Here is a 17,883-nt window from a genome sequence, read left to right as displayed (position 1 = left end):
ACTTGTACTTTAAAGATTTTATCACCTCAAGATAATTTCTAGAGTTATAGAAAAAGAACGCCATATAAAATATTAAAGAAATTCACAAAAAAAAAACTTATACGAAATTAGCTGTTTTCTACAACAAAGACATCCCCACACAGATCAGGTGCAAAGAGCTGATTTAATGTCCAAGAAAATATAAATATATTGCCAAGAACTTTAAGAACTCTAGACGTCATGAGAAGGAAATGACATCCCATTATGTGAGATTCTATAACTTGATACTAAACATTGCACTACATGAAGAAGGCTTTCATATTTTTGATCAATACCGCTTACCACTTCTATCAAAATGTTGTATATTATGAACTTTCATATCTCCAGCAAAATGATGATCATTAATTTACATTTTGTTGGTGCTGAATTTTCATACCGAAAGCAAATTGCTGGCATCATAAAGAATAGACATTATTGGCATACATATTTGAAAATTAGCATTTTTATGAATATCTATTTCATAAAAATGCCAAAATAAAGACACAAGATTAATTTTTTTTTCATGAAATCTATGAGCAACAAATAATAGATAAATCGTCATAATCTACGATCAATTGCGTCATTTGGTCAATGTTTCTCATATTTTATTTCATTCCTGAATGGGGAATACTATAAGAAGCCCAAGGTGAAAACTATTGTATTTCTTGTGAGTATCAGTTACAAAAAAAGTAAGTCTGAATGGACAGAATCATATCTTATTCAATGAAATACCATCATTGCGAAATATACAATGACCTACATAATTTATTAACCTTGACTGACCTTCTGGATGTGTGTTTTATTTTTTTCATATAGACAATATAAATAATAGTTGGTGCATGAAGGGGAAATTATATTTAGTTAGACTCAAGGGAACTTGAAAAAAAAAACATTTTGCAATATTGCCTGTCATTTTAAAGGTCAGCTGAACTGAGATTGGTTGATTTCAGGAAGTAGATCTAGGATAAGGGACATAACTCTTGAAATCAGTGAAATGTTTGTATCATATTCAATTTCACCGAAGACTATCAAGCTTTCATTTGAAACAAAATGAAATCAGTCCAAGTTACTTTGATGCTTACAGGATATTGATGTAAAATGCTGAATACAAATGTTCCAATGATTCGTAAGAGTTATGTCCCTTACCCTAGGTCTACCTCCTAATGTACATTTTAACTTCTAGTGGCTGAAATTTCATACATTTCAGACAAGAATATTTATATAAATCAAATGGACCCTGCTTTGTATTACACTGACACATTGAGTCTAATTGTAGCTTACAGAGGCAAAACTGTTACCCAATTCAGGTGCAGTATTCTGATTCATCTAAGCAAACCAGTTGTCAGTGTAACCACTAAATGTCATTTGCTTGGTAGATGTTTTTTAAGTCTTTGTATGACTTTGTCTGGAACCCAAGACCTCCTACAACTGTGGCAGACATGCTACCACTAGACCACCAAGCAGTCCAGTTAAACTAGGCAAACAGTTGGTAACATTAAGTTTGTTTTGTTTTTTTAATTGATCAGATAATCCATAGAAAAATAATGAAATGTTCAATGAAACTGGTTGCTAATGCTACTCTGGTGATATTCCAATATGGATTGGAAACAAGGTTCCGCAAATTTATGTGAAGCACTTAAAGAGTAATCAAGGGAACCAAGATTCAAGCAGAAATCAAAAGAATATAACCCAAGGATAAAGACCAGACAGGTAAAACAGACACAAACAACAAAGAACATGAAATAACCAAAATAACATGTTCAAAGAAACAAAAGCAAATTAGCAACTCAGACTCCACAAAAAATACAAACATAGACTACGTGTACTGGTACGGTTATGGTCCTCTGTTTTTCTAGAAACACCTGCCAAGTTGCTAAAAAAACAGTGTACATCCAAGGATTAGATATGATGAACAAAGAGAACAAGGAATACAGTGAAATCCCTTTTAAACTTTAAGGAGGTAGACCTAGGGTAACTAACGGCCATAACCCTTGAAATCAGTGATATGTTTATATCATATTTAATTTCATCAAAGCCTTTCGAGCTTAGGAAATAATCCACATTGAAAATCCAATAGTTTCTATTGCATTTGAGTGTCATTTACAGACTTACCTCCCTTAATTTTGAATTCTACAGTACATTCTATATAATTTTCATCTCATATGAACAGAGGTCATTAGGGGTCATATGAAAAGCCACATGTTAATTCATGGTACGTTAGCATTTTATACAAAATATCAGAAATAAAAATATGTAGGGTTTCAAACCATAAATCACATTTTGCATGATTCTTAGCCGGAGTAGTACTTGAAAGTGTTTGGTTTACACAGGTATTCAGATAATTCTGGGTTCAGTTTAGACAGCTTTTACTGTAACAGTAAATATATTTAATTTGTAAATCTGAAAACCTGCAGAATTAACACACTTCTGTAATTTAGCAAATAAAATAGAATTTATTTCTAATTTGTGCAATATCTACAGTCATGAAACATATTTTTTTCCTTGAAGAAAAAAACAGTGTGAAGTAAAGTGGCTAACATTAAGTGACCTAGATCCGTCATGACAATAGACTAAAGTAAAAGTCCCTAAAGGCATCATTTACATTTTGTCTACTGAAGAATGAGGAACAAAAGCAAGTGAAAATCCATTTTATCTATCAACGAAAAAATTTGATTGGCTAACGTCTTTTGTGCTCTAAACATGACTTATAAGAATCCTTCTAAGACATCTATATTTAAAGATAAACATATATCTATTTCCCTTTTAAGATTCTAAAGAAGGTATTTCACAAATTGTATTTCAGTTAGGAGTAAATTTTTCTGCCTTATATATATGTGAATTTGTAAAATGACTGACAGGCACCATAATGTATGTACATCCTGTCTACAAAGACAAACATATAAAAATAGAATGGTCTCACTAAAAGTACATGTACCACATAAAATTTATAAAAAAAACAACAAAATCTTAATTATCCATTTTTTTTAAAATCTTAAATTCTGGGTGAAATCTGCGATTGCAAGTAAGTTCCTAAGCATTTAACCAACCAACCAACCCAACCAAAAAAATGTAAGTAAAACATGTACTGGTAATAAAAATGGCACAGTAACAGACCAAGCTGGTGAAAATCCACAAACAAAAACACAGACTAATAAATACCACACACAAAGAATGGTAAAACCATGCAATGGGGGCGAATGGTCAAATTCCTAACAAGACAATTATCAGCTTATATCAAGAGATTTATACCATCTCCTTACATTGATTAGGTGTGTGGGTGACAATGAGGTCAGACCTCGTCCGAACAGCTGTGTTATGTTTATCACAAGGAATGTGCAGAACTGTTAATTTCTAGTGATAGCTTGAGGTTGGAGTTTGTCTTTCAAACATAACTTTTTATTCCGAGAGAAAATCAGGCAAAAAGGGAAGGGCTGGTTTTAGAGTAATGGGTGGAAAATATAGACCCACAACTTTCAACTTAAACTTAGGAATTTAATCATACCTGTTTCATTCATTTTCATTTTCAAGTAAGTTTGAGAATACTCAAAAGAACAGTCAGCTTCAATGGTGTGAAGCAGGAAAATAATAACACACAACAAAGTTCAAGATCAAGTTAGTACTGTGGATGGACAAATATCCAGAAAATTAAAGATATACTTCAAACATTTACTACTATAAACCCTCTAAAAAAATCATTTATAAAACATAATAAGCACAGTCACTATTTCTCATAGCTATAAATAGCTTTCCCAAGTCATGATTTAGTCACATGTATTATAAATTGAAATCCTACTTCATTCTTCACCTCTGAGTAAAACCTACCTGACTATATTTCATATAGAAACATGTGATAACAGATCAGACTTATAAAGCAAATTTATGTATAGTTTACTTTTAAACATTTCAAGTTTTAAATTAGCTATAATCTCATAAAACTGAATCAAAATATGTTCTTTTCTAAACAGAAACGTTATACTTTATGCTTACTTAGAATAAACAAATAAAGAATGAATAAAAGATCTATTAAAATATTTATGTGTGGAATTTGTAACGGTGTATATAAATTATTCCATTTCATGCATGCACATGTACGTAAAGATATTTCATGTCACTGTCATGAAATCCATTTACACTGTCTGCTGAAATCCCATCACACTTAACCATTGAACTTTTTAAAACGCTATAAAAACTTGATTCCTTGTATTGACATTTTCCCACATTGTAACTTGTACAGAAGCTTCCAATTATTGATCAGAGATTTAAGCACAGCTCTGCTTTAAAGACAGGCAGAAGCTCATGGATATCTTAATCCCATATAAATTTTGATAGGAAATCCTTCAGAAGGCCTTATAGAAGCTGAAGGCAAATGAAACTTGGTCACTGAAGATAATAACACTTGAAGTTATGTTCTATTATAGAAAAACACTGGAAAATTTCAAACCAAACTTTTTACATGGCAACCAGTCAAACATTATTTTGTGGTATGCAGTCAATCTAAGGAAATGAACACAGGAATAGGTGTTTTAAGGACATTACAAATGTATTAAAACAGTTGCACTGATTATCTTGAGATTTGAGGAATCATATCCTGCCTGATTTTTATACAGACCCATACTAAATACATTAAATAAAAGTGGGAGTTTATTGTAAGGGGAACATGGTTATATATAGTGATATCTGAACCCTTATAATGGGAAATAGTACGCATAACAGATCTATAACAAAAGGTACATGATTTTCTTGGTCATCTGTCAAATACATAAAGCCTGTGGACATCTTAGGCCAGTCAACTGTTGGATTGTTCTTGTTGTCTATCGCAGTAGGAAGTCATACGATTTGATGAGAATTTACAATACCACTAGATCACAAACTTTGGTCAGATATTTATCTTGGTCTTGGGAAGAAATTTTTTAAGTCATAAAAATATATAGGTCCCCCCTCTTTTGGCTTAAGAAAATAGACAAAAACTACATTTATATATATATATATATATATAGATTGTAATGGATATATTTTTCACGTAACGGTATTATTTCAATCTAATAAATAAAGAAAAGATACAACTGATGAACAAACAAAATATAGAAACAGACAGGTTTGAAGGATAACAACAATATTTTATGTAAAGGAAGACTTCATAATATAAGACAATACTTGACAGAAATTTGAAATTTCCTGATGCATTCTTCATCAACTGAACATTTAACTACTACTTTTTCTAAACATTCTGAAGTAATTTGAAGAGTTGCATAGTTTGGATGTCTGACAGTATTTTTTTTTAACCTGTCTGAAAATCAGTTCATGCACTTAAAACTGACTTGGTCTTACTTCAAAGCATAACTACAGCACAGTACAGAATACATGCACCTACTCCCTTGATATTCTATCAAAAGGGTTTTCCGTTTACAATCATTGAAAAAAACTAGACCTGCTTACAAGTTTGGTGAGACAGGTAAATCTCCCTCAGGCCCGCGGGTGACATACGTTTGATACTGTATCTCATACAGATATTCATCATATCATACAATTAAACTACACTTCAAGGGTGTTCCGAGTAGGGATGTGATGTAGGGTATGCAATAAAGGTTTAGGAGTGTGATATAGGGTATGCAATATAGGTCTAGGGGTGTGATATAGGGTATGCAATATAGGTCTAGGGGTGTGATATAGTGTGATATAGGTCTAGGGTGTGATATAGGGTATGCAATATAGGTCTAGGGGTGTGATATAGAGTGTGATATAGGTCTAGGGGTGTGATATAGTGTGTGATATAGGTCTAGGGGTGTGATATAGGGTATGTGACATAGGACTGGGGGTGTGATATATGGGTGTGGTATGTATGTCTAGGATTGTGATATAAAGGTGCGGGATATATGACTAGGGGTGTGATAAAGGGTATGTGATGTAGGTCTGGGCTTTGATACATGGGTTTGTGATACAGGGTAAACGATATGGGGTTTAATCAATCATTTACAACGCATAGATACAAAAAACAAATATTTTAATCAAAATATGTTAATTGCTAATATCACAAAAATTCTGACATTCATATTTCCCTGTACTTAATATCTATATATCTAAAGCTCTTAACAATTGTAAGAACTGCCAGCCATTATTTTTATATCTAATTGCAAAACCATTTTTTTCATAAATAGCGTAGGAGGCCAAAGCATTTATAGCAAATTCCTTAAGTCCTATCCTCAGGATTATCAAAATAATAATCTGCCATGATTTATAATGCGACTAGGAAATGCCAAACATGTAAAAAAAATATGGATTTTTTTTCCACATTCACTGCGAATCTGCAAATTGTAAGGCAAGAATTAAGGGTGGAGACACTTAAAACTGAATTAATTAGAAAATCTGGAATTCATACTATTTATTAAATTTACAATAATTAAAGCTCAGAACAGGGATAGATTTAAATCTGTTTTGGTACCTTTGACAACTAGCATCACAATTAAAAATTTTCAAGCATGACCTCAATAAAACGAGACCAAAAACATGTTAGGACCTGCTTCACAATCAAATACTTGTCAGCACATAAATATCTTAACATTAAGAAAGTTAATGAAAAAACAATAGCAGTGAGTTACAAATGATCCAAATTATGTACATAAGATAGCATATTTCACTGAAAAATGGCTAAGTTCACAAAAAATTCACATTAAGGTAGATCATACCTAAAACTTTTCGTAAAGTAGATTTTCCTTATTTGTCTCAAAGATGACCTAGAATGAACATAATACAAAAAAATATAAAAAAAATATGGGTCACTGCTCCTAATTTCAATTATTTTGCCTAAATATATGTGATTTTTATAAACCCCCCTTTTTTTAGATAACAATTCTTAAAAATTTATATAATGAACACATATCTGACATTAATTTGTATTTTAATCAGAAAATTGGGAGGGGGGGGGTGTCCAAATTTTTTTCCCCTTGTAATATCAAAACTTAAGGCTGCATCACTCACCTCAATTAATTAGTTACATTTGATTTCTTGTAAAAGCTGCCATGTTTTTTCAAGGATAAAAAAATTGTCATTTAGTGAATAATACCCCAAGGAACAATCATACTGACTTTCATTAAATTCTGTACAGTAGTTTCTGAGGAGGAGATTTTTGAAAGAAATAATATCAAAAACATCAAAAAATGTCAAAAAGAACAAGAACTCCAACATAAGTCCACAGCTTTTCAACAACATTTGACCTTAAATAGATCTAATCATTCTGAACACATTTACCTCTGTCAGTATTTTTTAAAATCTAGTGGTTTTGGAGATATATGCAAAAAACTGCTGTGTGACCCCAATGTTCTATTTTTAGTAATGGCAGCCCTGTTTTCAAAAAATCAAAAATCAAAGCATAAATTTGTGTAGGATACCCTAAAGAACAATCACATTAAGTTTCATCAAAATTCATTCACAGAGCAGAAGATGTTTGAAATAATGACAACAATGACAATGAACATAGATGACAGACAGACGCCAAGTGATGGCAATACCTACTTCAGTATGCTTTTGCAAGATGACAAAAAAGAATGTTTAGTGTAAAAGGTGTGATCTACCCTAAATATCTGTCAGATTTGTCTATAATAGGAGGTACACATTTTCAAAATATGTACATGAACATTGTGCAAAATTCAAATGGTATTTGTTCATTACTAATTAACTAACAGATCACACAAAGTAGGTATCGGCGTCTACATGACAAAAAAATGGCTGCATTCAACATGCTAAAATTGTAGAAAAAATAAAATTTCTCCACCTCTGCAATATATTGTACATATATGAATTCACATAAAGTTGGTTCCACAAATTTGGATTTAAAGATAGTCAACGCAGTAAAATTTGTTATTTTTACTTACAATTTTCTACATTTCATTCAGGAAATAACACATGGCATGCAATTTTAATTTTCAATACAGTTTTTTGGTCAATTGGAAAACAGAATTGCAATCAGGTGACTGGTGTTTCCATGGAAGAGCACCTTTAAGGTCAAAGGGTAAAAAGTGAAACTATACCGACTGCGTCAGAAAAACAGTGTAAAATTTCTCCAGTTTAAAAATTTACATTTCAATAATTTCTTACCATTCAAAATTTTATGCTTTTCGACAACTGGTCTGACACAAATTTCCTGGCCTTTCTTGAGTTGAATATAACAGAAAAAGTACCATTTGTAAAATACCCATGAGAAAATATCACTATTCTAAACAAATTCCCAGAGTATCAACAAACAAATCTATTATTTGAACTGACCTACCTTTAACTTCAACATCAACTTCCTCTGATCTGGATCTTCTCTTGACCTACTTTTTGACCTTTACAAGTAAAATATTGAAAAGATCTATTATATTCATGTGCCTGTAAGACAATAAAAATATCAATATGGAATAATAAGATGATATTCACATATTAATTTTATTGCCACACCCACACTTCATAGGCATAAGACATTAACATAAATGTGACAATGACGATAAAATATATGAATCAATTGATCATGAATATGACTGCTTCGCCATAAATATTTGTTGATTTTTTTTCCTAAAAAATCAAACATACATTTTTTTGTTTTAATATCATTTTGTAGGCATATGTGTTCATACTAAAAGACAAAAATAATACTCATACTGATCAAAGAATTAGTAAAAAAGCAGAAAAGCAATGCTCACATAAGGATACATTGACTCCACACCCAATTTTTAAGTAACCATATGGTCAAAATATAAACATTTTTAAGTAACCACAGGGTCAAAATATAAAAGTTTTTATGCAACCATATGGTCAAAATATAAAAGTTTTTATGCAACCATATGGTCAAAATACAAAAAATTTTTCAGTAACCACATGCTCAAAATACAATTTTTTTTTTGTAACCACATGGTCTAAATTTAAAAAAATATAACACGTGTCACCACAGTCTAAAATTGAATCCACTGATATGCATATCTATATAAAGCTTCTGCCAAAATATTAAGTGGCTGTGATAAGTAGTTCCAGAGAAAGGTGCTGACAGGTGAAAAGACAGACAGACACCATGAGCATAAAACATTTCCCTTAAAGTAGGGGTATAATGGTATACTTTTTCAATATATATTCCAAAATTAGTACATTTACAGTAATAGATGAATAGTTCAGTCGCATAAAAAGTCCATTTTCTGCTTCTGTGGCATTTTACTGTCTGAGTTTGAAACAATAAAACTGCATATCTATAGCAGCATCTTGTTAAAGAAATCCATCCATCATTCAGACAGATTTAACATCAAACTAATTTTAAGATTCTTTCATCAACCAGCACTAAAGTAGATCAGCGAACTTTAACATTTCAACCAAAATAGACACTGAACTTTGAGGAAAGTACAAATATCTGCATTATTGAACTTACGTTTTTTTTTGGCTGTCGAAATTTCCATTTCATTTTTAACAAGCTGAATTAGCTCTGAGTTTTTCTGAAAACTATGGTTGGCTGCTTCCACTACTTTTCAAGCAACATGTAGAAACTGGAAAGTTGGCGCTGACTTTGCTCTCACTGGAAGAACATAGAAAATTTATAAAAATTCAAACACTGGAAGGAATTGGTCCAACAAGTTCCTGGTATACATGTACCAACAATTTACGAAATTTCACTGAAATAATCATTTATACGATACAAGATGGTGTGAAAAGCAGACATTATAACACCACAAAACAGGTTAAACTAATGCCCACACACTAAAATTTTTGACTTAGGCAACAAGTTCAACACCCCAACAACAATTTCCCTCTTATGACTAAAACTTAGTCAACATTGCACTTAAAATAATAGTAAGCTATTAATTTACTTATTGTATTGACAGGTAATTGGGAAGGTATTGGGAAATCAGTGGAATGACTGCACTCTTAGATTTCAAAGAGAGATAGCTGTGTCTGGAGTATTACTAACTGTTCGTCAGCAACCCCTATAGACTGAAGATTTTCAGCGTGGTTTTGAGGATTAAAGCCTTTGGCAACCTTAGATCATGCCAACAATGCTACGATCAAGTATGTTTATTTATAACAAGAATTTTTCTACCAATTTTTTTATAAGTATTAGTGAGTAACCCTTAGGTGAATCTCTAGACATGCCATAACCTCATGATATAGCAGCTTAAAGGTTTCTTCCATTCTTAATTATGGTGAAACTTTCCACACCTCCCATCATCTTATCCATTGGCAGTGTAAAAACAGAATACTTTTTATGCACATATCATAATGATTAGTCGAAAAGAAGTGAGTGCAAGTTGGTTGACTCACAATATATTCACCATGTCCATGTTAGTCTTTATTATATTATTTTTTAGTGACAGAGGTAGAAGGAGGAGTTTCAAGAACTTATTTATGGAGTAGAACTAGTGATGGTGGAAGTTGAAGGATAAAAACACTGATTTTTGAATTTTTCAAACCCACTGTTTTTATCCCTCAAAGCTCTTTGTGACAAAGAATTATCAAACGAAGTCCACTTTTACAATACTTGTGGATAAATTTGTGGCAGAATTTTATATGGCCTTCAAATTTTGTGGGGAGAAAATACTACATTTTCCATTGATTAATATTTGTTCCAATGGTTCAGGACAAAAAATAAAGAACTATACCAATAAATCTATTGAATAAAAACCTGTAATGACCTTTGCAAATATTTCTCCATCATATTTTTCATATCTGCTATCAATTATTTCCATGACAACCACACTGTACTTTTTCAAGTATGTTGACAAGGTCTACAAACTGTAATATTAATTACTGATCCCATTTTAGCCCATTCCAGACAAGAACTTTACTATATAAAGGCCATTTACAAGGGCAGATTTGTTCTAAACAACAGCTGTGGCCTTTGTCATTCTATTTTTTTTTTACTTGGAACAAAAACAATGGGTTTATAAAACACTATTTCTGCGTTAATGTATTACTTAGTAATAACCACTAGCACAAAAAATGTGAATGAATAACTCAGAAAGGAGTGCAAAACCAAAAGTAGATATGACTGATATTACTATACTGCACAGTGAAACCTGTGTAAACTGAACCATGAATAAACAACCAACATGTCTAATCCAGACATTTTTTAAAATCACTTTATACCTGTTTAATGTATTTTGAACATGTGTAAACTGAAAACCAGTCTTAATCATACCAATTCATAACCTTTAACCTTTGGAACGGTTCATGTGCGAGAGTCTCCCCGACTGACACTGTTTCAACAGTCATGTGGGAGATTTTAACATAAAAGCAAATTTTTGATGTAAAAATGCAACTATAAATTATTTTTCACAGACAGTAGAGTAATTGAAATCAAAATCCTCCCACAAATCTTAAATTTTTATGTGTGATATTCTTAATTCATCATTGATGTTCTAGGAGTCTCCCGATCTTCTGGGATTCTCCCACTATGTGGATTGGTCAACAGGTATGTCTGTCAAAACCAAACAAATTGTACATTCCTAAAAAGATTCAGTTGAGACAAGTTTCTCTGTACTGAGTAATTTTCATGAGGGTTATACACAAGCTACAATATTTTTTTTATAAATGCTTTAGGCTGAGCATTCATTATGCAAATCCAGCATAGACTTCCCAAATCATTGTACTTTTGATTCCAGTATGCTTCCACTTACTTGGTGTTGTGGTATTGTTCAGAGAGTAGTTCTATTACCTTGGGAAAAAAGAAAAAAAAAAAAAAAAAAAAAAAAAAAATTTTGCAATTTTGTCAAAATGGTAATATTATCCCATTAAAATAACAATGAAATACATCATTAAAGGGATCAAAATATCTGCAGATTAAATGGATGTTTCTAAATATATTCTGGGGGGGAATCCATATCTGAACTATGAAGCCAAAATTGCAGTTAAATCCACAAAGAAAAGTGCTTCTATTGAATCATCAAAAAAAATTTGAATGATCTAAATATTTTCCAATTAATGTTGCTTTAAGTACATAAAGTGAAGGGAATATGTAGGGGAAACACAAAAGTACAACTTATGGAAGATTTACGCTTAACAAGTTTTCTTATTACAAGTGTAAACTGCAACAGACCTTGATATTTCATACTTTTAATGTTATCTTTACAAAAATGTAAAAAATCCTTAAACAAAAATGCTCAAAATACAGAGGTTGAATTTCTTTTACACCAAATACAACCTTTCTTTAATAGGGTATGTAAGTCTTGTCATGTGCCTATGATTTCACAAGAATGGGTCCTAGTCTACCATTCAAAGCTAAAGAGATTTGTCATTTTTGGAGTTCAGTATATAAAAGCAAAACATATTTTCATGTAAAAATACCATTAAATATGACAAATTTCTATTTCCAGATGATAAAAATGTTAAGAAAAAGCGTAAAATAGAATACTTTGCATACTAATACAGCGTTTCGGTAACAATAAAATGCAAACCAGTCTTCGGGTTTGAATACTCTCTAAACCAGAAATTCCGGTAAGGAAAATGAAACTAGAACGAGACTTACAGACTCTATTTCTTTAAACTTGATTATATTAATTCATGAAACAGAAACCCAAATCTTGATACAGTTAAAAAAATGTACTAAATATCCTTTTAGAAATAGCTAGACTTTGCACCAGGCCTTAAGTAATAGAATTCGATTACATTCCTTCACTTGTAGGTTGCATGATTTTGTTACCAGAATATATCATATTACCCTTTATCATTTGTAACTTAAGAATGAAATATCATAAATATCTTGTACACCCCGACATTTTTCCAATATATACATTTATGAAAATGTAATAGTGGGCGTTGTAATAATATATTTATATATTCTCTCAATCATGAAATACATTTAGTACTTTATACCTGATATTGAGAAAAAGTCCATGAAAAATCTATTGATACCCGTCAAATTAAATGCATGAAAAGACAGTTGAATAAAATGTCTGGGATTCCTGATGGAACGTTTCTAAATTTAACACATTATGCTTAACCTGTCTGGACATACCAGTCTTACTTACATCCAAGTCTTCATAATTATGAGCAGATGAGTGTGTGAACACATTCAGCTCAATATCATAAAAAAAATCATTAGAGAAGTTTTCCTTAGTACAAAATTTCGCACTTAGTAGATATTCCATTGAGAGGTATCAGCAACGTTTTGACACATCTATAGTTCTGGCATATTCTGAATCTTGCAGCATCAATAAGTGCACATTTTCATAATGAAAATTAAGCACAAGGCAAGCAAAATTATCCAGATGAAAAAAATATGAAAACCTTTTTTGCAAGGCAAGGAAAGACCTACAGATCCAGAGTACATATGCCTCTTAATACTTGGGAAACACATTTTTTTGACATGAAATCTTCATTTTTCACAACTACTGCCCCAAAAAAATTGTCTTGTCTTGTTTTGCTTGGCCTTTCATTCTATTCACACTCCCACCTTAACTTGAAACCCTGGATCTATAAATGGTACTTAAATATATTAAATTTCTCAGTATGTGAAATTTGTGGTCCACTATAATTTGGGAAAAGTTCATGCAGATTTGAAAATTATATAAAAAATTTTGACTAATGACTAAAAAAAAATCATAATTTAACTTTTTTGACCTTTTACTAAATAAAAATAAAAAAAAAAAAATAATAATAATTTGCCACTCCCATCTTAGAAATATTTGACAGTACACAACCAATTAAATGTTTTTTCTGGTAATACTAAACTAATAAAGTCACAAAATTTCAAATCTTACCCTTTAGTTTTCTGTGTAGTGCCTTTAATCTCTGATCTCCAAATTCTTCCAAAAACTCTAAAATACAAAGCAAATATTTGACTAGCAGATATAACATAAATATCTTCTGAAACAGAGTACATTTTCTACTTCAATTTACACAAGTATAGTAAGAGGTCTTAAAATCCATAACCACACAATCACGGTTCAAACTTCAAACAATTAGAGGTATTTTTATCAATGAAAACCTGATAAAAGATAGAAACTAAGCAAATTCATTCATAAAAACATTTAAGCAGTGTAATCTTACTTGTGGGTCAGAACTCCTAGGGTGAGGATTTCCTCTGTAGCAGACGGCAGCTAGTCTAAAAATAGAAAGGAATTCTTTACCACAATAAATCAATGAACAGCCTGAATAATGATATAGTACAGCAGTGAACAAAACAAATCTAGGTCAAGTATTTGTGAGGGTGGAGAAAAAACTTTTCCTTTTCGTTTTTTTCGTTTGTAGTTTCAAGAAAAAAATGAAGCTACAAATTTAAAGTTGCCCTTATTGCTGTATTTTCTTTTTCTTTCTCTGATCTTGGATTTATTTTTGGCTCTCTTTCAAGTCATCAACCTGATAAGTCTACTAGGTCAAACTAGATCTTTCCCTTTAGGTCATGCATCGACATCATGAACAGACATATTTACCCCTTGTACAGGCATCTTTTAATCACTTCAATAAATCGTTACTATAATTTTTTACTGTTTTATTTTCTAACACATCCTGAATACACCTTAATCAATGCAAAAAGTGAAGAAATTTGCTTGCACAGGGATTTTTTTTCTCCCATAATTTATATTCATAAATGTACTTGAATAGTTAATATATTCCTATCTCGGCCTCAGGCAGAAGGAAATAGCCACTTGTAACAATTTAGATACAAATTTTATTGTCAACACACAGAGACACCCTACTTCTAAACTTGTGAAGGTAGAATTCTGCCGCAGACAGAAGTCAACAAAATTTTTCATGCCCAAATTGACATAGTTGAGTGAACAGTTTACCCATCTTATGACACTATAAACTAAATGTATATATATATGTATTTGTACAAAATAAGTTAAAATGTCAATTCCACAACTAGTCCTGATTATAGGAATGAATGACCTTACATGCAGTAATAGCTCAATAAAAGTTTTATTTTACAATAGGTTATAGCAAATACTTGACCATTATAATAAGGGAAGGATATCATGCTACAACAGTTCAACCATATTAATTTAACAGTAGATTAAATTAGATTAAATTTCCAAGAATTTACGACATAAAAACTTGTCTAAACAAACCCTGGATAAACTGATAACCTGTATAAACTAGACATCTGCTGAAAACCATTATAGTATTAAGTAGAACTCCAGATAAAAATCATGTAAAATGTGATTCATGGTTTGAAAGCCTACATATTGTCATTTTTGAATTTTGTTAAAAATGTCATATTAAAACAGAAAGTAACATGTGGCTTTTCATATAACCTTTGTTCATATATAGAATGTACTGTATAATTCAAAATTAAGGGAGATAACTCTGTAAATGACACTAAAATACAATAGAAACTATTGGATTTTCCATGTAGATCCTAAGAGCAGACAGATTGGAATGAATAATTTTAGATTTTATCATATAGACCTATAAAGTAACTTAAAAATAAAAATAAAAATATGTAGCCTTTTTGAGATGTATCACATTTTACAGACTTTGCATAAATCTTACAAAGACTGCTACTTAATATTTTTCTACCTGTGTTAACTGAACACTTGCCTAAACTGTACAAATCTATCAGACCAAAAGAGGTTTGTTTACACAGGTTTTACTGCATAATGACAAAGAATAGCATTATACTGAAAAAAAAATACATGAAGCCCCTAAATTGTCAATTAATATACACATTTTTTAGTTGAAATCTCGTTCTAATTATATTTGACCAAAATTGTATTTATTGCCTGGTAATGTTATACACCCATGTATACACTTGGTCTATTTAAGTGATTATTTCACAATAAAGTACATGCAGAAAGGTTATTCATTATGACAAAGGAATGAAATAGATATGCACCATCATACATGTACCAGCTACTAGCAGTTGATTCAGATATGTATTTCGCAAGAAGTCGTCAGTGGAAAATTAAAAGAAGGAATGATGTCATTCAAATTGTTATATTGCTTCATCATTACCTTCTTATATTTCAAGTACAAAAAATTACCACACATCTTGCCATGTACTTAACTATACAATTTGACCTGAACATTCCAAGTTTTGCCTAAATGATTCTATTTTTAGATGAGACATTGTAAAATATAAGCATGGTACATGTACATGTACAAGTATTTAGGTACATGTTACCACCTACATGTAATGCTTGCAACCTCAACCACTGAATCATATGAATAACCAGTAAGTGGGTCAAAAGGTCAGCGATGATTGTGACCACATGAGATCACTTGTATGAGTAATATATATAATTGGATGAGTTCTAGATTACTGGCCTAATCTCATTCATAAAATTGATGATAAAATATGTCCCATTATACATATAACAGTGAAACCAGCCTATTGAAATTGAATTTTGAGTAAATTTGTAACCTTTATTATAAACCGATAAGGTTGTTATTTCTATTAATAGCATTTAGGCATTTTTGTTTGTCAAAACTATATACCTTTCAAAATGGAACGAAATCATCCAAAAAAAAAAAGTTGAGTTAAAACAGATTTTAATATAATACTACTTCTCAAAAATTTGATAACGAAAACGAAAACGAAAATAAACTTCTTCAGATTTTCTAAAGATTACAAATTATATCTAAAGGTAAAAATAAACTTAAAATTTGTCCACCTGTATAACCCATGAATGAATTTTAGCAATGCATGATAAATGAACGAAATTTAGATATATATATATATATGAATGAAATTTGATATTTAACTAGGAGTACCTGTAGTGATAATTATATTTTAAAGCAGTCAAGGTTTCGCTATCTAAGTTGTCACATGGGCACAACTTGTTAACCTAGTAACTGATTTCCAAAGAAAATATTTGTACAAAAGGATCACAAGAAGGGCAAGACAAATTGATTTTGTAACTACATTTTCTTTCATTTTTTGGGGGATTTTTTTTCAATAGTTGGAAGAAAAAACGGTTTATTAATTTAAACCATTCAACTTTAAATTGATTATAACTAAATTTTAACCTTTTAAGGGAAAAAAATCCAAGGTCTTCGCAATGTCAAGTCAGGAGGATAAAACTAATAAGCATGAAAGCAAAGAACTTCTTCAATATGTATTAAATAAATGAAGGTATATTTATTAATCAATTCCACTTTTGAACATTTGAAGCAGAGAAAGAGAAAAACAAGGGAACCCAGATTTAAAACCGAACAGAATATAATCCTGGGCTAACAACTAAACAGAGGAAATACACACACAGAACAAGTAAACAAAATAACAAATAAACAAAAAAAATGCATATAGAAACAAAAGTGGTTGAGCAACTCAGAGGCCACTAAAAACTGGGAGTATGGACCAGGTGAACCGGTAGGGTAAGCATCCTCTGCTTTTCTAAAATCACCTTCAAAGTTTCTCATTAGATATCACATCCAGGGTTGATTAAAGAGAAAATTTCTGACCAGAAAACTATCTTTAAACTTGAATTCTATGCTTCATTAGATAATAAACACTAACTAGAGGCTCAGAATCGCTCACCTTATTCAATAAGCAACATTCTATTTTTGTAAAAGCAGCCATATTTTTCCTTGGATAAATATTCCTGAATGCTACAAAACTAAGGAACAAACATATCAATGTCCAGTAGTGTCAAAGGAGAAGAATTTTGAAAGAAATAACATTAAAAAAGTGAAAAAAAAAACGTTGAAACAGGGCAATAACACAAACACAGTTAATACATTACCATGTAAATTTGACAACAGATAGATCTTATCATGCTGAACACTGTTACCCAGTCTGAATTTGGCTAAACCTAACAGTTCTTGAGGTATATGCAAAAAACTGTCTGTCCCCAATTTTCTATTTTTATTTACAGCAGTCATGTTTTTCAACTGATCAAAAATCCCCACATCAGCTCTATGCAGAATACTCCAAGGAACATTCATAGCAAATTTAGTTCCAATTGGTCA

General features: G+C 31.2%; 1 protein-coding gene across 1 annotated transcript in view; it reads right to left on the bottom strand.

The window, feature by feature from the left end:
* Positions 1 to 13,852, bottom strand: part of LOC148619967 (uncharacterized) — a 56,047-nt gene extending 42,195 nt beyond the window's left edge. The window contains exons 1-2 of the mRNA XM_088577070.1: positions 13,731 to 13,852; positions 8,282 to 8,339 (exon numbers count right to left, since the gene is read on the bottom strand). Of these exons, the coding sequence (XP_088433196.1) occupies positions 8,282 to 8,339; positions 13,731 to 13,852 (180 nt within the window). The remainder of the gene's footprint in view (positions 1 to 8,281; positions 8,340 to 13,730) is intronic.
* Between the last annotated feature and the right edge of the window lie 4,031 nt (positions 13,853 to 17,883).

The sequence above is a fragment of the Perna viridis genome, chromosome 4 (assembly GCF_037379345.1).
Source record: "Perna viridis isolate PV_CMFRI_1.1 ecotype Kerala chromosome 4, ASM3737934v1, whole genome shotgun sequence".
NCBI lineage: Eukaryota > Metazoa > Mollusca > Bivalvia > Mytilida > Mytilidae > Perna > Perna viridis.
Note: the sequence above shows the minus strand (reverse complement) of the source record. Positions and strands in the feature narration are given on the sequence as shown.